Source organism: Leptinotarsa decemlineata, unplaced genomic scaffold, assembly GCF_025532065.1.
Source record: "Leptinotarsa decemlineata unplaced genomic scaffold, Ldec_3_MD MMD2_P_RNA_scaffold_9, whole genome shotgun sequence".
Lineage (NCBI taxonomy): Eukaryota > Metazoa > Arthropoda > Insecta > Coleoptera > Chrysomelidae > Leptinotarsa > Leptinotarsa decemlineata.
The window spans coordinates 5,357,283-5,385,216 of record NW_027412536.1 but is presented as its reverse complement, the minus strand read 5'-3'; the positions used below and the strand labels follow the sequence as shown (position 1 = coordinate 5,385,216).

Sequence of the window (27,934 nt, the reverse complement as noted above, 5' to 3'; positions counted from 1 at the left end):
TGGTTTGAAACTCTGGCCATTGAAGGAGCCCACAAGAAACCTCGAGTCTGGTTGAGATATGTTGACGACACCTTCATAATATGGAACCATGGGAATACTGAACTAGACGCTTTCCTGAACCACATCAACAGCGTGAGACCTTCCATCACTTTCGCAATGGAGAAGGAAATCCACAACAAATTGCCATTCTTAGACGTTTTGGAGAAGAGGACCGATACTAAGTGGGAAACATCTGTATACCGAAAACCCACTCATACGGGACAGTATCTGAACCACCAATCCAACCACCATCAATCGACTAAAAGAGGAATCATCAAGACTCTATTAGACCGTGCTTTTAGGCTCTGTAATACGAAGGAAGGTCTCGAGAAGGAACTAGACATCATCAAAAATGATCTTCAATGGAATGGCTACTCCAAAGCGATAGTAGAAAATACTTTGGCTAAAAGAAAGCAGGAGCCTCACAAGGAAGAGAAGCCGTCACAAGCAGTGCTTGCACTTCCCTACATCAGAGGATTATCGGAGAGGATAAGAAGAATTGGTTCCAAATACAACATCAGAACCTGCTTCAGATCCGGTAACACTATCCGTAGCAGCCTCACGAAAACCAGGCCACCAAACGCGGACTGCGATTCCAAGAATTGCATTTACCGGATACCCTGTGAGTGCGGAAAATCCTATATTGGTGAAACTAAGAGGCCATTGAATGTTCGCATTGCCGAGCACAAGAAACACACACAGCGAGGGGAAACCAGCAAATCAGGAATAGCAGACCATGTTTGGACCCATCAACACAACATCGAGTGGTCCCAAGCTAAGATCTTGCACAGAGAGGAACATTGGTTTAGGAGAAAATTCAAAGAAGCCGCATACATGTTGTCCAACAACGTATTCAGCCAAGCCAGCGTAGAAATACGCAACATATGGAAACCCATCATCAAGCGAAAAATGGCCAACTCCCGCCAAAACGGTCATCTCCCACGGAACCAGTGAAGCGGAAAATGGAAAGCGGGGATAAGTGAAAATACTCGAACGACCTATAAATAGTCATCTCTCGGAGGAATCAGTCCAGTCATCACCCGAAGACGATTGTAGATACTAACAATCGAAACGTCGTGAACTAACGTGACTTGGAATCTCTCCACTTTTTATTTTTATTTTCTTTTTTCATTTCTTCATTTTTATTTATTCAATTGTTCTATTTTCACTTGTATTTTATTTCACTATTATTTCATTTCAGGTTTATTTTGGTTAATATAATTGTTATTTTCAGTTATTCATTTTCAATTCTTTTTTTTTAGTTGATTCAGGGATTTCAAATCATTTTATATAGTAGACAATGGAAGTCCGAACTAGTGAAATTCATCATGAAACATTGTCAATCACCTTCAAACAAGCCAATTATTATTTTTGTAGAATAAATAATGATACTAATAATGTACATACACAAAATTAGTATTATCATTTTTAAGCTATGTTTCACACAATAAAAAAATATTACGTGCTTGCTGATAAGATTTTTATAATAACCATAAACACTATGTATACATAGAGAGTGATAGAGCGATAGAGAGAAAGAGAGAGTTTACTTGCCTTCACCGACTTATTTCAGCATTAAAAACAGTTTTTCAGTCGTAATTAACCGATTTCCAAAAAAACAGGTCTCAGATATTTTTCATGTTCTCTCAAATATAATCAAATGTGTAAACTCATTATTGTATAGTTGTAAAATGTTCTTGGTGGCACCTTAGCTCGTAATAAATCGCCAAAATGACTTCTTCCATCTTTTACTGAATGGAAACCATACCTAGGCAATAATGACTCCGTTTTCCTTAGTAGGCTTGGCTCAAATAGTTCGACATGTTAGGATGACGTGACATATTGCTCACAACACTACTCCAGCACGACTGTCCAACCGAAGTTTCATGCCCACGCGAGATACTTCTCCATCGCGATAGAGTGAGGATAAAGGGAAGCCAGACATACTGATGCGTTACGTTACAAAGCGGTTTACTCTCCCATAAGAAGTTATCACTTCAAAAAGAGGGTTGGAGACAATATGGATCCCTGGGGAACACTAGCGTTGATGGTAAACGTATTCGAGAGATATTCATCGACGGCCACTTGCAGGGAACGTTATTTCAGGAAACTGGATAGCCACACACAAAAATGATCCGACAAGCCATGGCATCGAACATTACTGGAGTTTTATCCCACGTGTTTCGATCACTTGGTGATCGAAACACATGTCGAGGTGTTAAAAATAACGGTTTGGTGTTGGGATATAACTCCAGTAATATTCATTACTAGACCAAAGGTTCCAATAAGTGCATCACAAATACATAGCAAAGAAGTTTGGCCAGCAAACCCTCATGCCACATACGGTCAAAAGGTGACAGCCATCTTGGTTTCGGACAGGTTGGAGCCTGGCTCCCTTACCCTTTTGACTGATGTTTGTCAGAGTGCGGTCAAAAGCCTTAGACATATCAAGCACAACAGCTCTTGACTCTCCATATTTCTCGATTGCGTTATTCCAAATATGGATGACATACGATAGAAGGTCGCCTGTTGATCTTTATTTCCGAAAGCCATATTGATGATCTTTCAAGATGTTAAAGCCTTCCAGATATTTGAGGATATAGTGGTTTATGGCTTTCTCCATGATTTTTGATATCACCGATAGCAAAGCGACTGGTCTATAGATTTTTCTTCTCTTTTTGGGGAATAGGCTGAACGCGAGCAATCCTCCAACAAGAAGGAAAAACCCCTTCCTTGTAAGATATATTGAAAAGTCTGCAAAATACTGGTACGAGTTCATTCCCGCACTTTTTAAGTACGATGACGTGCACTTTATCAGGACCAGAGGCTTCGTTGAAATTAAGCTGTTTCAAAATTCACCTGACTAGACGTCGAAATGTAATTTCCGGCATTGTGGATTCTAGTGTGGGAATAGAGGGTGGTGCCTTTCCTAGAAAATCGTCTGTGGAGTGGGACGCAAATTGTTCAGCTAATAGATTTGCTTTTTCTATGGCTATTGTTGCAATTGAACCATTCACTTGTGTTAGCTACCGACCAGAAGGATCTAGAGCCGTTGGGATTGGCAGTTTATCCCTAATTCTCCGATTTTGAAGTTTTTTGCTTTCATTCATTACAAGTTTGCATTGTAATTTTTGCGCCACTGCCGTTAAGCGTGATTTTTGGAGGTGACAGCTTGTTAGCAATCTTTGTTGAACCTAGGTTTGCCCTTAGAAGTTCGTTTCATTGAAAAAGGGATTTATGCATCCATGGATGATAGAATAACTTCTGTGACTTCAAAAGCCCAAGTTGATGGATCATTAGAGCTGAAACAAACATCTAGCCAGGGAAAATTTCGGAAATGGTCTTGAAGATCCAGCAGATCTGTAATGCCATACTTTATTTATTGGTAATTCACTCAATACTGAAATGAGTTTATTTCATTAGTTTGTTCTCTTCGGACTTCCATTGTCTAATATGATATAAATTGATTTGAAATCGCTGAAAAAATGTAAAAAATTAAAAAAGGGTTAGCTGAAAAATAATAATTATACAAAAAAAAAAACCGAAATTACAATGAAATATAATAAAATACTTGCTTGTATTTTATTTGAAAAAATGTAAAAAATTAAAAAAGGATTAGCTGAAAAATAACGATTATATTTAGCAAAAAACTGAAATTACAATGAAATAAAATAAAATACTTGTTTGTATTGTACTGAAATTACAATGAAATAAAATAAAATACATGCTTATATTTTATTTCATTGTAATTTCAGTTTTTTGCCTGATATTATTGTTATTTTTCAGCTAATCCTTTTTTAATTTTTTGCATTTTTTTCATGGATTTCAAATTAATTTATATCATATTAGACAATGGAAGTCCAAACTAATTAAATAAACTCATTTCAGTATTGAGTGAATAAATATTGGGGAACAATCTAAGCCGCGCAAAGTTTGGCATTACAGAGTTGCTTCAAGACCATTCCTGAAATTTTCCCTGGCTAGATGTTTGTTGCAGCTTTAATGATCCATCAACTTGTGCTTTTTTTAACAGACCATCAAACAAATGAAATGAGTCGTGGTCAGAAGATCCCAATGGAGACCGTACGGTGACTGTAAATTTCTGGATTGGTTGTTAGGTACAGATCCAAAAGACTAGCATATTTTCCATCACGGTCAGGAATCTGAGACCTCTGCTTATTGCAAAAGTTTCAGCTTCGCGATCTTGTAAGTCGTTGATATTTGAAAATTTGAGCCATTCGATATTGAGGACGTTGAAGTCACCGAATATGGAAATTTTGGCATTCTGATAATTAATTTGCAGAAAGTCAATAGTGTGACTATATTGTGTATCGCTTTGTGGTCGATAACCGCAGCATATAAATCTAGTGATCTTCTGTGATATTATTTTGAATGACATAAGTTTTAGGGTTCCAGCATTTCCTCTTGTTAACAGATCGCTTCGAATAAAAAGAGATGTTCCAAAGTTACCTCTGAATCGAGAGTGGAAATCATAGCCGAGATATAGAAAATTTACGGGGTTTGTTGAACCACTGACTTTGGTTTATGTGAGTGCAAAAATATGAGGAATATTTGTTTGTAGATGTTGAAATCGATTTTGAATTTGCTAGTGGGCCTCTTAGCAACTGCAGTTACCATGCTATTTCCCTGTGGACTGATTTTAGAAGGACCCTGCTGACTGTCCGAAATAGTGGTTTTCGAATAACTTAGGGGCGCCATCATGAAATTTTTTGTTATATTCCCACCCTTGAAACCGGAAACCAGCCGTTGCAATATCTCACCGGGCGATGCCGTTGCAATATCTCACCGGGCGCTGCCGGTGCCACACATTCACAATGGCTCACATGACGAGCTAACTCTGTCCCTTTGTTTCATTGTCTGCAGCTAAGGTCTCCGTTGTACAGCCCTCTTTTTGGTTCAGGAGTCCTCTTAATGGAGGATATCCAGTGAGTAGCCCAGTTATTGATCTGAGCCGATTACTGCTTTGTTGAAGCAGTTCTTCAGTTCTCATCTCGAACAGTGTGTATTTCTGGGTATTATTTCCGAACATTCTATAGCCCCACTTCCCAATCTGGTTACATACCAAATACATACCAATCTGGTTCCGTACCGAAGATTTTGGTACCCCACAGCTGGCTCAGGACCCGTATATGGAGTGGATGATCTGTGTCTGGCACACTCATCAGCTTTTTTGTTACCTGTGATATCTCAGTGTCCTGGCACCCAGTAAATAGTAAATCTATTCGAAACCGCCAGTTTCCTCAGTTCTTCACGGCATTCCGACAACAGTCTCGATGTTACATTTGAGTTCATTATTGTCCCAAGTGCTGCATGTGAAAATACTAATGTGTACTGACCGAGTGGGTAACTGAAATGAAGATTTCTCGAGCATGTTCTCAGGATGACTGTTCCTTCTCCTCTTTGCGGTTCAAGATTTCAACCGCCTAGTTTGGGTAGAACATGTATTTCGTTGTCATGTGATCCGAGAACATTGTTGATGTTCATTCCTACACATATTCTGAAATTTTCATTTTGCTAGATCCCTTGTAAGTATGTGAGTTTTTCAGACATTATGCCTCCATTGCAGCTGTTGGACTGTTTTTATAGCTCTCATTTCCAAACCCTCAAGTCTTTGCACCCTGCTTAGTTTGTTATCGAATGTTTGCTTCATCTTTAGTCACCAGACCATAAATGCATGTTATTATGAAATTAACTACCATGGTATAGACCAAATACATTATGTCTGGTTCCCATGTCTCTCCGTAGGTTCGTCTGGCCAGCATCAGTGCTAACTCCATCCAGTTGTTGGTTCCAGGTCAGCCTGGTATCTAGTATCACATCCGTATATTTGATCTCCCCCCATAGATGTATCGCTTCACCTAGGAGTTTTAGAGGTCCTATGCACTCTCTTTTGGTCCTCTTGGTGAATGCTACTATGGTTGATTTCGTTGGGATTATGTTCAGCCCCCTTCTTCATTGATCCATCTAGTTATGGTTTACACCCTGGACTGAAATGGCTGTCGTCTGCTTAACCCATTACATTGTGTCCATTATGGTCCAGAAGACGTAGTAACTCGTCCATTGCACGGTTAAATAACAGTTCTTCTGAGAGCAACTCTTTGCTACCCGTGCCACTAGTGTCTCTCTCATGATGGTTGTGCATACCAATCCTCCTCTAAACATCCACCCCTCGACATTCCTGATCTGTAGGCATATTGATCTTGACGCAGTGGTCTGGTAGCCAGTCCTATCTATGTCCCTAATATTTCTGTCAAGTACTTGTTCTAATGCCTATAATGCAGAAGACATGAAACTGTTTGTCTTGTTAAATTTTTCCGAGTTTCGGAATGAAGGTGGCCCTAATCAGTTTCCATGTTTTTGGCATATATCCCAAAGCCAAACGTTCTCTAAGTATTATACACAATTTTTTTATTGAAAGCTTCGGCCATTTTTGCAGCATGGCACTGGATAAATTACATTTGGTTCGGATAATTTAAAAAGTTGAAATGAGTTCATGGCCCATTTGATTTTCTCCAAATCTAATTTTTTCTTTGCCACCAGCCAATCCTCCCTGGATGCAATTTTAGACCGACGTGAAATTATCCACATCCATACATACATATGACAAAAAATGACACCCTAATTTTTGCTCTTTTCAAAAGATTATTAAGGAAATATCAATGACATGTTATTCAATTCCACGAAAAGATGCAACTGAGCAATTCGTCGGGGATCTGATACCAAGGAGTTGAATAAAACCCTGAAATAAAATCTATCGTGGAAAAGAATTGATAATGAACTCTATATATGAAACAGTAACTACCGCATTCCGCTTTTTAAATATATTTCAATAATGGAAAAGAACTCTGACGCCACATTCCCCATAATACGCGTGGCCTCAAGAAGGACCGGTAATAGTTACTTTAAATGACAGAAAAAATTGTTTCAGTGAAATAGTAGCACATCCTTATTTCAATAAATGCTTTCAGCGCAAAACAGAACCCTGAAGATACAACTGATTCACTCAATTCAATGAAATTGTACAGTATCCTATGTTGAACATATATTTTTACCGCTGAAAAGAACTCTGGTGATATATTCCATATAGTCAGTAAGGACTCTGGTAGTGAATGGTGGTGGGTAGTTTGTTTTGAAAATCGAATGACTCGTTTCAAAGAAATAGTACCGCATTATTATTTTATTATATGGTTCAACGCCACAAAAGAACTCTGATGATACATTCCACATAGATTGCAACGCCTCGAGTGGGGGTTAGCTTAGGGTAGTTTAAATATCACTGGAGCTTTATCCCAACACCAAACCCTTATTTTAACTCCTCGGCACGTGTTTCGACCACCAAGTGATCATCTTCAAGAGGATAGTTTCTCTAATCAACATAGCGCAACTTGAAATGGTATTCAGATAAAATATAATGAAGAATAAAGTGAAAAAAACATAATGAATATGATGAAATTGTGATTTCCGTAAAGAAAGTAATTCACTTTCAAAATCAACTGCTAAAGGACACTAGGTATTTTACAAAAAATACTTTCTTAGGAAACTATATTGTTTTGAAATTTGAAAACACTTAATGTGGTGAACTAAAAATAAAAAAATATGACAATTTGACTGGAACATAAAGGCTATTTGACAGTATTGAAAATACCCTAGAAATTGTGGTCATCATATTAGCTAATAGCGCAATAAACCATATTTCATTGTCATCTGTATCATTTTCAGTTTTTTTTATCTTCCTCTTGAAGATGATCACTTGGTGATCGAAACACGTGTCGAGGTGTTAAAATAACGATTTGGTGTTGGAAAAAAACTCCAGTAATATTGATTGAATGACTATGTTAATGAAATAACACAAAAGTTAACAGTTTTTTAGAAATCTAACATATATCCTAATTGGATAGAACTGGCCGATACTTGATGAAAATCCATATTAAAAAACTAATAAATACAGTTTATTGTATGATTTTCACTATAAAAGGGTTTTACAAAAACCGCGACACAATAGCTATACAATAGCTTCCTCAAGCATAAACTGAGAATTACTTCTAAATTACAACCATTTTATATTTTAACCTAGTACCTACTCGTCCACCTAAATGATGAATCTACCTGAAAAGGCCAGGTGTGAATTCATTATCAATGTCAATAAATTTTTCGAAAGTATACCTGTAAATATACCTATTTTTACCTGCAAATGAACAGATTCAATAATGGCGAATTATTCAATTCAGTTTGTTCGTTCATAAGATATTGAGAGTTTTTGAATTTGTCAATTTTCATACTCTCCAATAGGTCAAGTTTCAAAACTTTCTTCTGGAAATGGAGGGGTTTGTATTCATGGTCAAACTCATGTGTCTCTGAGATTAAATGACTGGCATATGTGGAATGTATTTTTCCTTTCTGAAAACTATATTTGTGTTCCTTTATGCGTTCCTTGAACGTTCTCCCAGTTTGACCTATATAAAACATCGGACATGACCCACACGATAATTTATACACCCCTGATTTTTCTGAAACTGAACTTTTATCTGTGTTATTCTTAATGTGCATGCCTAAGTTGTTTTTGGTTTTGAAAGCAGTATTTACACCTTTGCTGTGCAGAAAATCTGAAATATTTGTAGTGGGTTGGCCTAAGTAGGTTAAGGTTCTATAACTTTTATCCTCGTCTCTTCGAATTGGGTAAACTTCTTTCAAAACTTGACTGTATAACTTTTTTTGATAATAAAGAATGTATCAGACCGCTATCATAATCATTGTTGACGGCTATTTGTTTCATTATATTCAGTTCTTTAAGGAAATTCGCCTCTGAAAAGGGCTTGTCAGAGCCTTTAGGGGTTAAATTTGGAATATATCTTATAGAATAATTATATATAATTTGATTATTCTCATTAGATGAAGGAAAATTATCTGTTTCAGAAAGCTACGTGAAGTTAGGGTTGATAAATTTGGATAACTTGAATTAAGATTGAATTTGGCTAAGTTGAATAAATATTTATTCAAAAGCTTGAATAGCAAAAAATAGTGTTTCCATAGCCCGCAGAGATTAACTGAAATACCCAACTCAAAAATAATCTATAGTTATATAATAGCCGGTCAACTAAATTTGACCTTTCAATACCTATAATTATGGGGTTTTATGATGACATCAGAAGACAGTATGGACCTTCCGCTGTTCTACAACTTAAAGAATGGGCAAACATCTCCACCAAATTGGCATCCTTACGTAACCGAAGAACCTTCTTAATTAAATGCAAGAAATCGAATTGTTTTCCAAACCATATCATCAACAGTTTAGTAAACATGAATAATTTGTTACATCACCGTAGAGGAAATGTTGACCATAGAATTGAAGGTCTGAATTCCAGGTTTGGAAAAAATATCTTAAATTTAGAAATCAAAATCACTTTTTCTGACATAAACTATTTTGAGAGAAAACTTCTTGATATTCAGACCAAATCCAAATCAATTTTGAATTTTTACACTATTGTTGAATATAAACGTAGACAGAATATACGTTACAACAATTTATTTCATAAAATTAAATCCACTAATATCAATAAATTTCTCCATCTTGAAAAAACTTCATTTGAGAATATGAAATTTAAAGAAAATTGGTTAAAAAATTTTACAAACATTGGTTCGAAGTTAGCACTTTTTTCTTCCAAAAAAGATTTCCAAGTTTCATCTTTATTAGCGGACTTAGAGAATATTGCAGTCTTTTGACCATACGAGACACAAGACCTACTCAGATCTAAGTACACTAATATAATAACAAATAATTTACATAAAGACCAAATTGATCACTTCCTCAATGAATATTATGATCAATGTAAAAACTTTTCTCAAGCAACATCCCGAAATTTACATAGTCCAAAGTGATAAAGGCAACATAACTGTTGCTATGAACAAGCATGATTACTTAAATAAATGTCAAGAACATCCACAATATTACAGTAAACTAAGAGGTAATCCTGTTTGTACATTGCAACAAAAAGCCAATAAATTAATTTCAGTCTTGGTTAATAAAAAACAATTAGATGACATTACTGGCAAACAAATTAAAATCTATAACGCTACTGCTCCCAGATTTTACGCTTTACCTAAAATTCATAAACCATCTATTCCAATGAGACCTATTGTTTCCTCTATTTCTTATCCTAACGGCCCAATTGCAAAATTTTCGACAGATATTTTAACTCTTGCCTACAAAACTGATAATCAGTTTTATATTGAAGACTCTTTTCATTTTAGTTAAATCGTCAAAAATTTTCAGTTACCCGATCAATATCAACATCAAGTTTTGATGTTGTTTCTCTATTTACTAATCTTCCATTACAATCAATAATTCAAAGTATTGAAAATCATTGGAACAAAATTGAACAATATACAACTGTAGACAAAAAATCCATATTTTATTGAAATTTGTTTTTGAAACAAATATATTTGAATTTATCAATCAATATTATAAACAAATTTTTGGTACACCTATGGATTCTACTTTATCTCCAATTCTTTGCAATTTTGTACTAGAGGACCTTCTGACTGAAATTTTAAATAAACTAGAATGTAATATTCCCCTCCTTAAACGATATGTTGATATATTCTTAGCACTCCCTTCAAATCTAATCGAAAACACTCCTAACTTCTTCAGCTCTTTCAATCCACATCTACAATTTACTTTTGGAAAAGAAGTTAATGATTCTTTACCTTTCCGACATGAAAGTCATCAGGTTTGAAGGAAACGTTCATAAGACTACGTGGCACAGAAAATCTATATGTGGCAATAGGTTCATTAGTTATTTTTCACAGCATCCTTCAAGGATGAAAACCAACTTAATTTTATCTCTTAAAGAAAGAGTCACTAGTCCCATCCAGATTTTGTTAAAAATGTTTTGAAATTTTCAAAAAGTATTCTAATGGAAAATTCATATCCTCCTAAGCTTTTGAATAAATATTTATTCAACTTACCCAAATTCAATCTTAATTTAAGTTATCCAAATGTATCTACCCTAACTTCACGTAGTATTAGGTATGAAATTTCCCGAAACAGATAATTCTCCTTCTTCTAATGAGAATAATCAAATTATATATAATTATTCTATAAGATATATTCCAAATTTAACCCCTAAATTACTTAATATATTTCGTGATAAAAAAAGTATTAGAATTTTTACCAAGATTTATAAAACAATTTCATCCCTACCTATATTCTAGAACCAAAACCCACCACAGCAACAAAGAAAAATCTAATGTTATATACAGGCTGATTCACGGTGGATGGCACATTAGACGTTTCTGGTGAACCAGACAACGGATCACTTTGAAAATTTAATGGAGGGCATATTCGGACATTCTCTAGCCAACTAAAATATTTTCGACAATGCGGTGTTGCCGCTTCTATTAGAAAGCAGTAGCAACTTCCATTTTTCAAATGGAACACTCTGTATATAATATTATTTTTGAAATCTCCAACAATTGCCCGACAACTTTTCTTGATATTTCCCTATACCTATCTGTTACCGTTTTCGAAATAAAAATTAATTTCAATTTTTTTCTTCGAAAATCATGACTTCTAAAAATGCCGATATCTTTTAGTTAAGAAGTACTATGATATCGAAATTTGGTTTGGAGTTAGGTGATACTTGGACACTTCCCACACGTCAGCCTAATCTCCGTTACTTCAATACAGGGTGGTAAAAAAATACAGTTTTTTCGTTTGCTTGAAAAAGTTGCTGAAATTTGATTATTTTAAATGGAACACCCTGTATATTATTGAAAATTCGGAAAGCTGCTGAAATTTGCTTTCTTTCTATATATATCATACCTATACCTAACTAGTCAAGTTTCGGACTTATGAACATTTATTTGTGAAAATGTCCCTTCAGAATGGTATTTCCATTCGGTATTTGGTAAGCAGGCCATGATTACTATTTGACAGTAGGGTTGTGACATTCTCCTAATAATATCGACATTTTCGTCACTTCAGAAGTTGCAAATACCTTCAAAACGATGGAACAAAACTATTCAAACGAAGTTCTTATGAATTTGTTTATTATTTTTGGACAGTGTGACAAAATTATCAGCAGAACATGTAGAAAGTTCAATGAAATGTATCCGAATCTACCGCCAATGAACCTCAAGAAATTTATACGAATTCAGAACAATTTCAATGCATTTGGATCAACTTTAAAAGCACCAAGAAAGTTGCCTCGACCCGTAACTTTCGAAGACAACCAGATTAATGTCTTAGCATATTTTCACGCATTTCCCGAGTCATCGATAAGAAGTGCTGAAGATTTGGGTATAAAATATTCATCGGTTCAAAGAATCTTGCGAAGACATAAAATGCATGATTATAAATTCACCAAAATTCAAGCAAAATGAAGCCTCAAGATCCTCAACAGAGAGTAGAATTTTGTGAAATGTTGTTGACACGCATTCAAGAAGATCCACTTTTTTTAAATAAAATTATTTGGACTGATGAATCGAAATTTTCGAGAGAAGGGATTTTCAATAGAAAAAATCGTCATTATTGGTCCAGTGAAAATCCTCACGTCACAAAAGAAGCCGGATTTCAAGAAAAATTTAGTTTTAATGTCTTCTGCATGTTGATGGACAACAAATTGAGGTACGTGATATACGAGGAGTCATTAACATCCAGAAGCTACCTGAATATTTTGGAGAATACTGTAGACAGTTTCGTCTACAGTACTGTATTGAAGTAACGGAGATTAGGCTGACGTGTGGGAAGTGTCTAAGTATCACCTAACTCCAAACCAAATTTCGATATCATAGTACTTCTTAACTAAAAGATATCGGCATTTTTAGAAGTCATGATTTTCGAAGAAAAAAATTGAAATTAAATTTTATTTCGAAAACGGTAACAGATAGGTATAGGGAAATATCAAGAAAAGTTGTCGGGCAATTGTTGGAGATTCCAAAAATAATATTATATACAGAGTGTTCCATTTGAAAAATCAAAGTTGCTACTGCTTTCTAATAGAAGCGGCAACACCGCATTGTCGAAAATATTTTAGTTGGCTAAAGAATGTCCGAATATGCCCTCCATTAAATTTTCAAAGTGATCCGTTGTCTGGTTCACCAGAAACGTCTAATGTGCCATCCACCGTGAATCAGCCTGTATAGTATTCCATGTTCTTCTTGTAATTCAATTTACATTGGTGAGACCAGTCGTAATCTATCTGGAAGAATCACGTCACATAAAAGTGACTGCAGACTCAACAAACGTTCCTGTGGACTAGGTGAACATGTTATCTCTTCAGATCATGTTATGGATTATCAAAATATTAAAATTCAAAAGGCTTTTTCTAGAAATGGTTCACATAAGTAAAAATAATGAAAATTTGAACAAAAAATCAGAAATACAAAATTTAAGTCAAATTTACAATTATATTTTAACTTTTGGTCAATGAAATTGAACAAATAATTTCAATATCATATCACTAATAATTTTTCACTTACACTTACATTTAAATATCACTGTATGTGCAATTATCATAATAATCATATTTTCTCTGGTGCTGTATCAAAATTTTCAACGTCAAATTTTGCATTTGACTTTTCGATTTTATGTTTGGATTTATATGCCTTTTTTTTATATTTTAAACTAACTTTGGTGAGTCTTTTGTAACATATCTATTACTATATAATATTTGCATGATCTTTATTTTGTAAGATATTCTTGATAAAGGAAAAAAATATATTTCCGAAAGGTTGAATAGCAAAAAAAAGTGTTTCCATAGCCCGCAGAGATTGACTGAAATACCCAACTCAAAAATAATCTATAGTTATATATATATATATATATATATATATATATATATATATATAATATATATATATTGAATGATGCAACTAATTTTCCTTGTTGGAATCTCAGGAAATCAATAAAACAATCAAATTCCTGTTAGACGTCCAACAAAAAGTGTATCGAGAATTAATCTTCATCAAAAACTTATTGTTGAAACTTTACCTTCTTACCCAAAATTAATATTGTATGATTAATTACTTCTTCATAAAATCTATCAGTTTACAAGATTTGCCATTATTATTCAATTAGGTTCTGTAACTACTGTTATTAAAATGCATTCCTTTGCACTGGTACAATATTAATGTACCAGATCAATTGAGGAAACTATTGTGTAGTGAGTATGTATGTCTTCTATGAAGTCTTCAGTGTAAAAATTGTTTTCTCATGAATTGTATTAATAGTTCTTATCCAGTAAGGGGTCAGTGTATTGATAAATTACCTGAATATAGAACAGTCTGATTATGGTTTACTCAATAGCATTTACTTCCATGATAAAAATTTATGAATAATTCAAAGTAATTCTATCCACCACTAGTTGGAATCAAATATGAAGGTTCGTTGAATATTAAAATATAATAATAAAATATAAAATAAAAATATTACACAATATTGAATTATTAGCAATAACTTCCCCTCACCACACCTCTACTGAGGCCTGACAAAATAAGGGAAATGCACCATGAGGGTTCTTTGTTGTGGTAAAACCATGTGTTGAAATTGAAATGCTGTACTATTGCATGGAAAACATTCATTCCATCATTTAGAATACCTCCTCCCACCAATCACCACCCGAGGTCTTACAAACTAAATGAATTGAAATTATGCAAAGGCATTTTCTTAAATTAAAATTCTCTAAAAATGGTAGGTGTCCCTCTGACAGATTATACATCAAAACTCGTATGTTAGATATACGACAGTTGTATTTTGTATGCTCTAGCACTAAATATCATTCGAATAGACATACGGCATCTCTTCCTTCACATCCGTACCACACCCGCCGAAGAGATCAGTATACTACACCCCTAATGATCAGGGTCGTTACTCAAAGATCATTTACTTACTTTGCGCCTTGACTCTACAACCGAATTCCTAAAAATATAAAATCTATCTTAAATATCAATAGCTTCAAAAAAGAGTTGAAATAGCATATTCTTCAAAGTCAGAGACTTGAACTTCTACGTCTATTTGAGTAGATGGGAAAAAACTATACATACTTTTGCTTACAATTCTGTAATACATATGTGTGTATTAATGGGCACTATTGTTTTGTTAATATATATCACATCCATTTTCAACAACATTCATATCGATTTCAACATGTTTTTATATATTATTACTAGTACGCGTATTTTATAATTGTGATTTTATACTTAATTGTCGATTTAATTAATTTTATGTTTGAATGATTCAATATTTAAATAATATTATATGTCAAAACTGACAAATTTTCATATTTATACTTATATTTGTGATTTTATATTATCATATGTATTTTTAATTTCATATATTAAGTAGTTTATTTTCATATGCAAATCCCTTTTACATAATTAATTTTCATATTTTAATATTAATCATATATTCATTTTTTTCCTTTGGATCTCCTTTTCACCACATACAAGCAACATCTGATGCTTCTGTGGTTTCTATAATATTTATTCAACTGTATACTTTAGTTATTTCTTTTTGTGATTTGAATCTGAATAAACATTATTATTATTATTACTATTAATATAATACTATTTCACCTAAACGATTTATTCTTTTATTTAGAATGAATACTCCAACCATTTACCTCATTTACAAACTATGGGAAATATAATCAGGGTTCCTTTCAATAGATTTCAATAGACTTCGAAAGCAGAATGCAATACAATTTCATATATGTATATAGAATTCATCACTCATTCTGTTCCATAAGAGAAAGTTTGGCTCTACAATACATGCCAAAAACATAGAACTGATCATAGCCACCTTCGTTCTGAAACCTAGGAAAATTGGTCATGACTCAGCACGAAGGTCTCAATATCAATCAGTTTCATGTCTTTTGCATTGAAGACTTTAGAACAAGTACTTCACAGACATATTAGAGACATAGCACTGGCTATTGAAAACAGAATGCGGTACCACTGCATAATATATAAAATTCACCACCAATTTTTTCCCGAAAAGGTTTTAATTTCAATTTTTTTTAACTGCCCAAGTCTCTTGGGCAGATTGTTCGGTTGTAACTTTTTATGGAGTTGAATAATATAGCATTCATAGGAAAAAAGGTTTGAGCTTCCTACTTCTCCATACAAAAAAATGTGGGAAACTTCCAAAAGAAGGAAGAAATCAATTGAGTTTACCACTTCTTTTGTATAAAGATGGAGAAGTAGAAAGCCAAAACCTTTCTTTCCAGAGATTATTCACTACTAAAAATCTGTTCAAAAAAGAGAAAATTTGCATTTAAGGCGCCCCCAGTTCTGAATTTGTCCAGGTCTCTGGTGTTTTATTCGTTACTTCTGACTTGGGGAAGTGCACATCTCTTATAGTCTATTCTCTTGATTTTGTGTATGGATATTATATAATTATCACCTGCTGATTCTGTTAAACACTTCACAAGGTAGGCAGATTATGATATTTTCACTGAATTTTCCATATATCAAAGTGAAACGTTTTAGATTATGTATCTGAAAGATTATCCTCTAATAATATTCCACACAGTGAAAGGATTTGGAATTTTTGATATTGTTGTAAATTATGTCCGAAAGGAAATAACGCCGGCCGCCACTGGTAACCATAAACCAAACGTAATGTAGCTAACGTAACGAGCACTAAGAGCGCGTAGCTAAGAGCAAGCGAGCCTGGCGGGGAATGAAAAACGCAGAAGAGAGGAAGAAAAACGCAGAAGAAAGGAAGATGAACGCAGAATAGAGGAAGAAGAACAATTACGCTGAAATGAAAAAGATGAACGACGGAGGAAGCTTTCCTGTAGAAAAATGCAAATCGGAAACACGACATCTTCCCCTTCTAGCAGTAGTTTTATTAAAACTCTAACTTTCGATGGCGAATCTTTATGGTCAATTTATCGCAGACAATATGAAGCCGCTGCAAAAAATAATGGGTGGAGAAATAAAGAGAAAGCAACAGCTCTCATACTGGCACTACGAGGAAAAGATTCCAAAATTCTGCAAAATATTCCAGTGAATTGGAAGAAGGATTATGAAGCAGTCGTATCAGCTTTGGAGCTCAGATATAGTAGTGAGCACCTTCAACAAGTCTAACAAGCTCAACTGAAGGTGAGAACTCAAGGTCCATCAGAATGTTTGCAAGAGCTTGGAGCTGAAGTCGAAAGGTTAGTAAGACTCGCCTATTCAGAAGCACCGAATAACTTCACCCACTGGATTAGTGTCCATAATTTCGTGACAGGGAGCTGCAGCAGTCATTGAGAATGGCACGTCATAAAAAATTTAATGAAGCCATCATTTATGCCCTAGAATTTTAAGCTGCTAAAAATGCTTCACGACTGCAACGTAAAGTTCTAGTGAGGGCCATTAATGAAAAGGAAAATGAAAGAAAAGATCGAGTCATGGTAAGTCTTGAAAAAGTCTTTAAGAAATGTTTGATGAATGGATCTGTGCCAAAGACAAGAGAACGGCCTAAGTGTTATAACTGCGGCAGAGAAGGACATTTGAGGCGGTACTGTCGATCACGTCCAACATTCGACGAAAGAAGGGAATAGCGTTCGAGATCACCCGAACTGGAGCGTCGTGGTTTGAAAAAACCAAATTCAGACTGCGTTAAGAGAGGTACATTGGCTGCTGCATCCCAAGCCACCAGGTATTCGATTTCCATAATTGGACGCAACAGTAACAGCTTGGTTGTAGACGGATTCCTGAATAATAATCAGTGCCTTTTTACCATCGATACTGGAGCAACGTGGTCGGTAATGAGAGCCAACATTTCCAACAGAAGCAGTTTGAAGAAATCATCAGTAGTACCTGTTCTGGAAACAACCATTGGAGATAGATTGATAGTCTATGAAGAAGCTGAAGTGAGGCTGAGGCTTGGAAATTGCAAAATAGAAACTAAGGTATTAGTGACCAACATCGTCGACGAGTTCATTTTGGGACTAGACATCATGCCCCCCTACGGATTTGTGGTGGATATAAGGAATAAACTGCTGAAAGTTGGAAATGGAAAAATTTTGCTCGACGTGCCCTCTCAGCCTTATGACAGCACCAAGGTGGTTATACTGGAAGATTCCAGAATCTCTCCTAACACCGAGAAAATTTTATTCAAGCGAAAATTGATGGACCTGGCGGCTTGAGTACAACATTGATAGATCCATCCAATGTCTGTGAATCAGGAATTATCGTGAATGGTAACAATCAGACGATTCCAGTAAAAATAATTAACCATAATAATAACAGGGTGACTTTCAAGAAAGGGCAAGTGATAGGCACCTGCGAACCTATCGTGAAATCGGCAGGATCGAAGAAGTCCCTATAAAGCGTGCTCAACAACCCGCAAAAGAACTCATGACTCTTTCAAGAAGACGTGGAACCATCTGTCTGAAGAATAACTATGCAAGGCCACCCGATTCATCGGGGAAGAGAACGATATGTTTGTGAAGGTCAAAATCATTGGCGAACGGATTTAGTTCAACATCGCATCGATACTGGCGATGCTAAGCCCATACGTCAACCACCAGACGTCTTCCCTTCGCAAATCAAGGTGAAGCTGCATCAATTGTTAAGGAGATGTTGGAGGAAGGAGAAATCGAAGAATCAAACAGCCCCTGGTCGTCACCTGTTGTGTTGGTGACTAAGAAAGATGGATCGACGAGATTTTGGGTAGACTACAGGAGGCTAAACGATATCACCAGAAAGGACAGTTACCCCCTCCCTAGAATAGATGACACCCAGAACATCTTGGCCGAATGCAGATGGTTCTCAACACTAGATCTGAAAAGCGGATATTGGCAGGTGGCCGTTCGCCCCGAGGATAAAACGAAGACTGCCTTTTCCACCGGCAATGGATTATACCAGTTTAAGTTTATGCCGTTCGGGTTATGCAACGCTCCCGCCATGTTTGAACGCTTGATGGAGTTGGTGTTGAGAGGACTCACCTGAAAAACATGCCTGGTCTATCTTGATGACAATCCTAAGAAGTGCTGCCACTTCCAGGAAAAGGTGAATTTCTTAGGACACGTTGTATTTTTAAAAGAGAGTTGAAACAGATCCAGAGAAAATCAAGGCAGTGCAAGAATGGTCAACACCGAAGACCAAACACGACGTAAGAATATTTCTTGGACTCTGTAGCTATTACCGGCGTTTCGCGAACGACTTTGGAAAAATCACCAAACAGCTGCATAGCTTAACTGAAAAGAGAACACTTTCGTTTGGTCTCCAGACTGCCAGCATTTGCTGCCCTGAAGAGACATTTGGCCAGCGCACCGGTCCTGGTGTACCCAAAGGAGGAGGGCTTGTTTATACTGGACACGGATGCATCCCAACATGGAATAGGAGCAGTACTTTCCCAGGTACAATAGGAAGAAAAAGTCGTCATCAGCTATTTTATTAAGTCCCTGGGAACGTCCAAAAGAAATTACTGCGATACTAGAAAAGAACACCTTGCAGTGGTCAAAGCGATGGATCACTACCACTCTTTTTTATATGGCCGTAAATTTTTTATCGGATAAGACCACTCAGCGCTTCGATGGCTCTTTAACTTCAGAACACCAGAAGGACAAATAGCTGGTGGATCGAAAAATTACAAACTTACTATTTTGAAATTCAACATCGGAGAGGAAAGATTCACGGAAACGCAGATAGCCTCTCAAGAAGACCGGATCCGGATGTAAATTTTGCCAACACCAGGAGGACAAGGATACCCAGAAGAAGAACTTTCCACCAGACGTGATAAAGTACCGGGCAGAGATTCCTTTAAGAACAGCTCTGATAGGGAGCGGGACCGGAATAACAAGAGATTTCCAAATACCAATGGGACTCCATGAGCATTAGAGATGACCTACTCACTCGGAAGTGGGGAAGCCCGGGTGGAAGAACCACAGATTCCAGATTATCCTTCCTAAGACGTGTATCTCGAGTATCCTTGAACAGCTTCACGATGGTCGCACTGGAGGGCATTTCGGAGTAAATAGAACTATAGCGAGAGTGCGTGAGAGGTACTATTGGGTCAATTGCCGTCGAAACGTGAAAAAGTGGTGGTGTAAGCGCTGTGATCTGTGCTCTTCGAGAAAGGGTCCCAAGACAAGGCAAAGTGGAAAGTTGAAGCAGTACCTCAGTGGGTGCCCTTTCGAGAGACTCGCAGTCGACATTTGGGGACCACTCCCTATGACCACATCCGGTAACAAGTACCTTATGCTTGTGATGGACTTTTCCAAATGGCTTGAAGTAGTAGCCTTACCCAACCAAGAGGCTAAAATGGTAGCAGAAGCCCTGTTGCAGAACGTAATTGCCAGACACGGAGTACCCCAAGAACAACACTCGGATCAGGCCCGCAACTTCGAATCGGATTTATGGAAGGAGATGATGACTCTGATGGGAATAAAGAAGACAAGAACAATCCGATGGAATGGTCGAGATATATTGTATTGTAGTCATTTCGAAGAACCTCAAGAGGTACCTCTTTCAGAGTATGTGAATGACCTGAAGGAGAGACTGGAAATTGTACACGAATTTGCCAGGACCAAATTACAGCTTTCCAGCGACAGGATGAAGATAAGATTCGACAAAAAGTCGCTGCCAGTGAGCTTCAAAGAGGGAGATGCAGTATGGCTCTACCAACCCCAACGTCGGAAAGGTTTGTGTCCCAAGTTGCAGAGACCATGGCAAGGACCTTACTTGGTGACCAAAAAGAAAACGATCTGGTGTACAGAATCCAATTGTCACCCAGAGGCAAGCCTAAAATTGTCCACTTAGAGAAGCTGAGTCCTTACATGGGTCGTGATGTCCCTTCTTAGACTGTTGTTCGGGGCGAACCTTAGGGAAGGGGGTAGTGTTGTGAATCATGCCCGAAAGGAAATGAAGCCGGCAGCCACTGTCGTTCGAGAAGCAGCAAAGAACTTCGAAGAAAATTCTACGATGTTCCATTGCGATATTCAAACGCTGGCTGCAAGAGTATTCAGACAGTTGAGTACACAGTAAAGTGAAAGATACAGTGCGATACACGAAGTGATCTAGTAAGGCGGTAGACATTCAAATAATAGTTGAATTTTTGGTTCAAGTGTTTGTTGTATTTAAAGTGAAATAAAGTTAAATTTGATTATTCAGTGTAGTCAATTATTGGTCAACCAATGGGTAAAAACGTAACGATATATAGAAGAATACTGGCACTGTCAGATATATCTCTGACAGCTACCACCATTGTCCACAACAAAAAATGGAGAGACTAAATTTTCTTGTCAATAGGCTGGCTGGTCACGTTCTCCTTGAGAAAGTTATCGAGAAGAAAGTTATCGAGAAGGTAGCTGAAAATAATGGGTATCCTTCAAATTAAGTGGATAAGTTAATTATTAAGATAAAATTGAGAGTTTCTTCGTAAATCCTCGACATTTCAGAAAGACAAAGACTCAAAATCTACAGTTCTTCCATACAAAGCAAATTACATCAACGGGTTGGTTCAAATTTTTGAAAAACCGTTCAAAAATATTTAGGCAACCTGAAAGATAGAATGCAGAAAAGGAAAAGTCTGGTACCAATAAAATTTGCTGAGAGAAATGCCACAAAATAAGTGAGGAATGCCTCAAATTATTGAGACCGATAAATAACAACAAATTTTTTTGATGTTTTCGAAACTTAAAGAACCAAAAAATGTGGAATGAGATTTATGTATGTAATTACAGGTATGACACACATGCAGATTATGTATCAATGAGGTTGCAAACATTAGGAACAATAACAAAATATTATGAATTAATTTATTGGCTCTCATTATGTAAAGTAATGATTCGTCTAGAGTCTAGATGCATATAAAAACAGTAACATAGGTGTAGGAATTTCGTTAGTTCGAACTTCCATTGTCTAAAATGTTATGATTCAAAATCTCTGAAATAACAAATCTGTTAAAAAAAAATCTGTTTTTCCATTAATCAGCTGTCGCCCCCATACGAACGACAACTTTCAGAAATTGAGAAACTTGTGCGAGCTAAGGACTAACGAGGTCTTACCTTTTAACGTGTGATTCCTAAATGAAAATTAAAATTAAAAACAGCTGAAAATAACAATTATATTAAGCAAAATAAACCCTAAACAAGAAATTACAATAAAATAAAAAAAGAGCAAAAAATAGAAAACTGAACAATTGAAATTAAATAAAAATCAAAAATGAAATGATTTCAAGCCAAGTTACTTCACGACGTTTCGATTGTTAGCATCCACAATCGTCCTTAGGTGATGATGTAGAAATTAGTCTTAATCATTTCCTGATGATCCTAACTTGGTTAGCGAATTGAGTGTCAAGAGACAATTTTTACTGTTTTGGTGTGGGTACAGGTAATAATCGCAAGTGAAATCAATTTCATGAGTTTCGCAAAATATTCAGGTCATAAATTATGGTTGGACTGAATACACGAATTATGAAGAATGTAACTAACACAGAAATTACTTTTTGCTAATTATGTTAGGTGAGGACAGTAACTAAACAAGGGTATGTACAGTTTAGCAGAAGAAACCACTCCCAATGAACTTGAAGGCAGTTTGAAATTAACAGCTTCCCATATCCCGTTTAGATGTGAAATACTGAACAAAAATAATGGAAACTGTTCTTTGTTAGTAAAGTTCCCAGGACTTTTTGTTAAGGAAGTTTATAAACCTGAGATATGGCTTTCGGGTGTTCTGGTGAATAGGTATATTTTTCGCTATAATACTACCACTTCTCGAGACTACCAATGTAAAAAACTAGAAGAAAATGACGATTAGGAAATTCAGCAAATTTTCACTAGTAACAATGATATGGCGTCTGTCAAAAATGTTTTATTATACCTCAACATACAAAGTTCAGGGAGTAAAATCAACTTGTTGGAAATTATATGTGATCGAAATAAGATGAAACTCTTTTGTATTTGTGAGTACTTGATGAACAGTGATCAATTAGAGCAAGTTAACATCTCGGGATTCATTAACGTTAGTAAACACTGCAGAACAGTATTAAACATGAAGGAACGACAATATTTGTGAGAAATGAAATAGTAAATTACTGTAAAAATATCCAACATATTGATGTCAATAGAAGGCTGTTTCAAATGCTCGGCAATTGAAAAAGATAATGATTTGTGTATTACAACAAATACCGCCTACCAACGAGTGACTTTAAAACATTTTTCGAAACACTTGAGTGTCTCTTGAAATGTGTTATTCAGAAATATACATTCATTATCATATCAGCTAATTTTAAAATCAATTTTCTGGACAAAACTTGCCCTCAATATATAAGTCTCATTGATATATTAGACTCATTTGAACTTACAATCATCTCAAATGACCCAACCAGATGTGCCAAATAAGGTAATTATGTCACTAAGACTGGAACTGATTAAGTAATTACCAATATAACAAAATGTTCTAAGTTATTGATTATGGAATCTCAGATCACTCAAGTCAATTATTAATATGGCATCAAAAGAGCATACAACAAAATGACATGGAAAAAGAAATACATATATTTTCCCAACCTAATATTCTCGAATTCCAAACAAGAATGGAATCATTTAAAATTATTGATCAAATAACTAATACAGAAAAAATGTTCTCTGATTACTTAAGCCATCTCTAATGGTGTTTTGAGGTCTGCATCCCTAAACAAAAAATTAAAATCAACACATCTGTTAAAAAGTATAAATACTTGAATGAACTTCAACAACAATCAGATAACCTCAAAATGTTAACTTTATATGTAATATTGTAAATTGATGGATGTAGCCGTTACTACGTGGTAAGAAATCATAATGAAATATATATAAACGTATTTCATCATATCATAATAAAATATATATAAATTAATATTGTCCTAGAAAAGCAATATTTTCGTACCCAAAAAATACTGAATTCATCAAACAAACAAAAAATTCTTTTGGGCGTTGGTTAATGAAAAAATGGGAAAAACTAAAGAAAAAACGAGGGAAATAAAAATTAAATTTAGACTGCATCGATGACAAGGACTAACAAAAGAACACAATGGGAAACTATACCTCGGAATCAATTAATGAGTTTGGAAACAAAACGACAGCAGGTGTTGACGATATTCCTATGAAAGTATTTGAAATTTGTGCTAACTTGGCAAAAAACTTAACTACCCTGATCAATAAATCAGTAGAGGGTATTCTTGCAAAACAACTTAAAATATCAGTTTGTAAAAAAGGAGATCCCACAGCTATGGAAAATTATCGTAGCATATGTATTCTGAGCCCTATCTCAAAAATAATGGAAAAAGCAATTTACAACAGAACAGTAAGTTTTTTGAAACCAAATAATTTGATAAGTTCTTACCAACACAGATTTAGGAAAAAATTTTCAATTTAAACAGCATCAACTGATAAGATCCAATATATTTTTGATGGCATAAACAAAAGATATTATATTGTTGATATATTTTTTGATGTATGTCGATGACACAAAAATCATTGTGAAGTCCCCAGATCTAAATGAAATTGAAAATAAAACAAAATTAGTAATCAGTGAATTCAAATGTTGGTGTGGAAACAATCATTTAATAAATAAGATAAAACAGCATTCATTCAGTTTTCAAGTATCAGCGCCCTCTCCAAAAAAATCTAGGTCTCAAAACAACAGAATATACAAAATTACTTGGAACATAACTTGCAATGAATTGTCTTTCAATAATACCATCGAATACTTGTGCACTTTGTGCAAAATAAGAACAAAATATATCAACCGTTCTCAAGGATGACTCTTGGACAAAAATCACATAGATATCAACAAATAAAATGTTATAATAAATATTTGGAATTATGTTCTAGCCAAAATAACTTGAATAAATTTAAAAGTGAACTATATGAATTTCTTGTTGATCAGGCATTTTATTCCCTGGAAGAATATTTTTCAATATGATAATTTCAATGTGAATCTTATACATTTAATGAATGAATTCTTTTTAATCTTTGTTTTATTATATAATTACTTTAATATTAAGATTTTAAACTAGTATGTAAATCCATATTTGACTAGTCTGATAAGCATTTTATGTGTTCAACTGCAAAGATCTGTAGATTGCTTTAATGATGAATAAAGATACTACTACTACTTCTCTGAAAAAAATGTAGTTTGCTTTCCTAACAATGAAATCAAATTTTTCAAGACATAATCTCTTGGATATTCAGGGTGTTTCAAATTCGATCGTCACCATTGGGATCTCGGAAACTGTGAGAGATACGAACATGGTTAAATTGGGATAAAGTTGCGCATTTACCTGACTAAAAATATGCCGTCGAGAAAGTTCTGAAATTCCAGGTATATTCGGAGATATCCGGAAAAAACTGAAATTTCGGAAAATGGTTTTTATTTTTTTCTCGCTTTATTTTTAGAAGGACTTGAAAATAAATTGCACTTCCATATTGCCAGAAAGATTATTCTTTCTCTTGAAGATGATCACTTGGTGATCAAAACACGTATAGAGGTGTTAAAATAACGATTTGGTGCTGGGATAAAACTACAGTAATATCCATTACTAAACCAAAGGTTCCAAACAGTGCATCACAAGTATATAATTGATATGTGTTGCAGAAAATCTGAAATACAAAATTGCTTCATTATGCATAAAATTGTGAGAGAACTTTGTGATCATAATGACCCAATCTAACCTTCCGTGAAAATAATTCCTTGCTTACAACACAGTTGGGTCATAAACTGCAAAAAATAAATAACAAATGAATTTGTTGAATTTCGGTTCCTAATTTAATTGACTTTGTATCTCTCAAGGTTAAGAATTTTTCCATTCCAGCCCTCCTTTTCTTTGACACCAAATATACAATTATTGGATTATGATCTGCCAAGTCTGTTCAACAGTTCACAGATTCCGATATTTCGAATCTTGAATATTTTTTCTGAATTTTCATCATATCAAGGACCCAAAATGTGTTAAATTATGTACCTGAACAATTACGCTTTGATTACTTTCTACACAGAAATTATTTTTAAGTTCAATAAATTTCACAAAACATCTAGGATATGAATAATGGCAAGACTGAATGAAAAAAGCATGTGGAATCTGAATGTTCATTTTTATTAAATTTCTAAAAATGAAAAGTTGACTGTGTATATAGAGTTAATACAGAATAATCACTTCTTAGGCCTTTCTTCAGTAGTTCCATATTTGTATATTAATGTTTACAATGTATTAGTCTGAAGTAATTGATACTTGCATGGGAAGAACCCTTTGAAAACCACTATATATTCACTTATTATGTGGAAATAGAGTGGCTTATAAACCAAACATCACTTCTTTCCTTTTTGGTCATCAATGGCAAAGTGAGAAATAAACAGTTTCTTTCAAAACAAAAACCTCTTACCTTGTTAATGACTCTTTGTAATCAAGATCATCAATTCCAAATCTTTCTCTGATATTTCTGAATACCATTGGGCAATATTCTTTGACTTTGAAATGTGAAGGCATATTTTCTCTAAGATTGAATAATAATATTAGAAGATAATGATGAAATAATGTGCTAATTTATGCTTACTTATTGAAGAGATGATTGTCGATTTTTATTTTCGAATATGCTCTAAAATCGTCTGGCAGAAGCATAACAGGGATGGTGACATGCATGAGTTCATTAATCTGCAAAAACAAATGTTAATAATTGATGATTAATTTGAATAAAGTGTTACTCACTGTGTGATTAATTCCCCACATAAATACTGATAAAAACGGTTCATTCGCTCTAAACAGTTTTACTTTTTGATGTTTCACACGAAAATGTTTCTTTTTCAACTTGGAAAGTCCATGAGAACTGCTCATTTTGATAGAATTTTCTTCAGCTTTACAGCCAATTTTCTTCTAAAACAATAATACCATTTTCAAGGACATTCTTATTTTGTCTTGGTATACCTTTCCTCCTATGTATTAACTTTTTCACATACTCATTCGAATAATTTAACTGAGAACCGAATATCTAAAATACATTCATTGATTACTTCCCATCGTCATACTTAATAATCATATTACAGATTAACAGATCAGAGAACTGAGTAACTGAGAGAACAGATACAGGCCATTCAACACATCTGACGTTCGACTATGACATTTGATTGTGACGCTGGCATGGAGATGGAGCAATGGTAGAATAAGTGTTTTTTTTCGACACTGAACCTTCACTGAACATAATTTGTCTACAAATTATGTTTTTTTTTATAGCGATCATAAGTAAAAATCCTATTTTTCTCACAAGAGATAATATTTTTATGATCCGTAGATTATGAAATCTCTTTCAAAATAAAATGTTTTAATTTTTATTTGTCGTCTTCAAAATTACCGTCAAATTAAATATTGAAGCGGGGTAAACGTATTGCATTATTACATGATACTAAAGATTTTATGCATTTGACAGTAAAAAATATGGATCAATTTTTGATCAGATGTCAGATCAGAACTGGAAAGTCACATGACTACAATTATAATTGATTATCAAGAATAATACAATTGATTCAAGTCATGATGGATTATCAACAACTATAAAAAAAATCAATTTGTTATTCAACACCAGCCAACGCTGTTTAGTACACTCGCCAGATCTGATCAATGGTGCTAGGCTGAACCAACGACATAACCTATATCTAGACAACTAATGGTCATATCCCAGATACTCAAAAAATTCATCCAAATTGAATTTATGAAAACGTATCTGCGCGATGCACAGAAGGCTCAGACTGTCATTTCAGACGTTGACACAAGGCTTCGGCTTCGACCCACTGTTGCCACAGCTACCCCGGCCGGGGTAGTTCTACCCCTCTTGAACCTAATTCCACCCTCTCGCTCCCCTCAAGTAAATCTACCCCGCTCAGATATAAAGCAAAAGAATGTAAAATG

General features: G+C 34.9%; 1 protein-coding gene across 7 annotated transcripts in view; it reads right to left on the bottom strand.

Annotated features, from left to right (window-relative positions):
* PIP4K (Phosphatidylinositol 5-phosphate 4-kinase) overlaps positions 1-27,181 on the bottom strand; it is a 68,274-nt gene extending 41,093 nt beyond the window's left edge. The window contains exons 1-5 of one of the 7 annotated variants that reach the window (XM_074170512.1): positions 27,074-27,181; positions 26,964-27,020; positions 26,741-26,907; positions 26,589-26,686; positions 26,418-26,528 (exon numbers count right to left, since the gene is read on the bottom strand). In XM_074170512.1, coding sequence (XP_074026613.1) covers positions 26,418-26,528; positions 26,589-26,686; positions 26,741-26,866 — 335 coding nt within the window. In that variant the 5' untranslated portion in view covers positions 26,867-26,907; positions 26,964-27,020; positions 27,074-27,181. Of the gene's footprint in view, positions 1-26,417; positions 26,529-26,588; positions 26,687-26,740 lie in introns of all 7 variants that reach the window. The other 6 variants (XM_074170510.1, XM_074170506.1, XM_074170511.1 and 3 more) reach the window with 6 other exon arrangements.
* Positions 27,182-27,934: the final 753 nt, after the last annotated feature.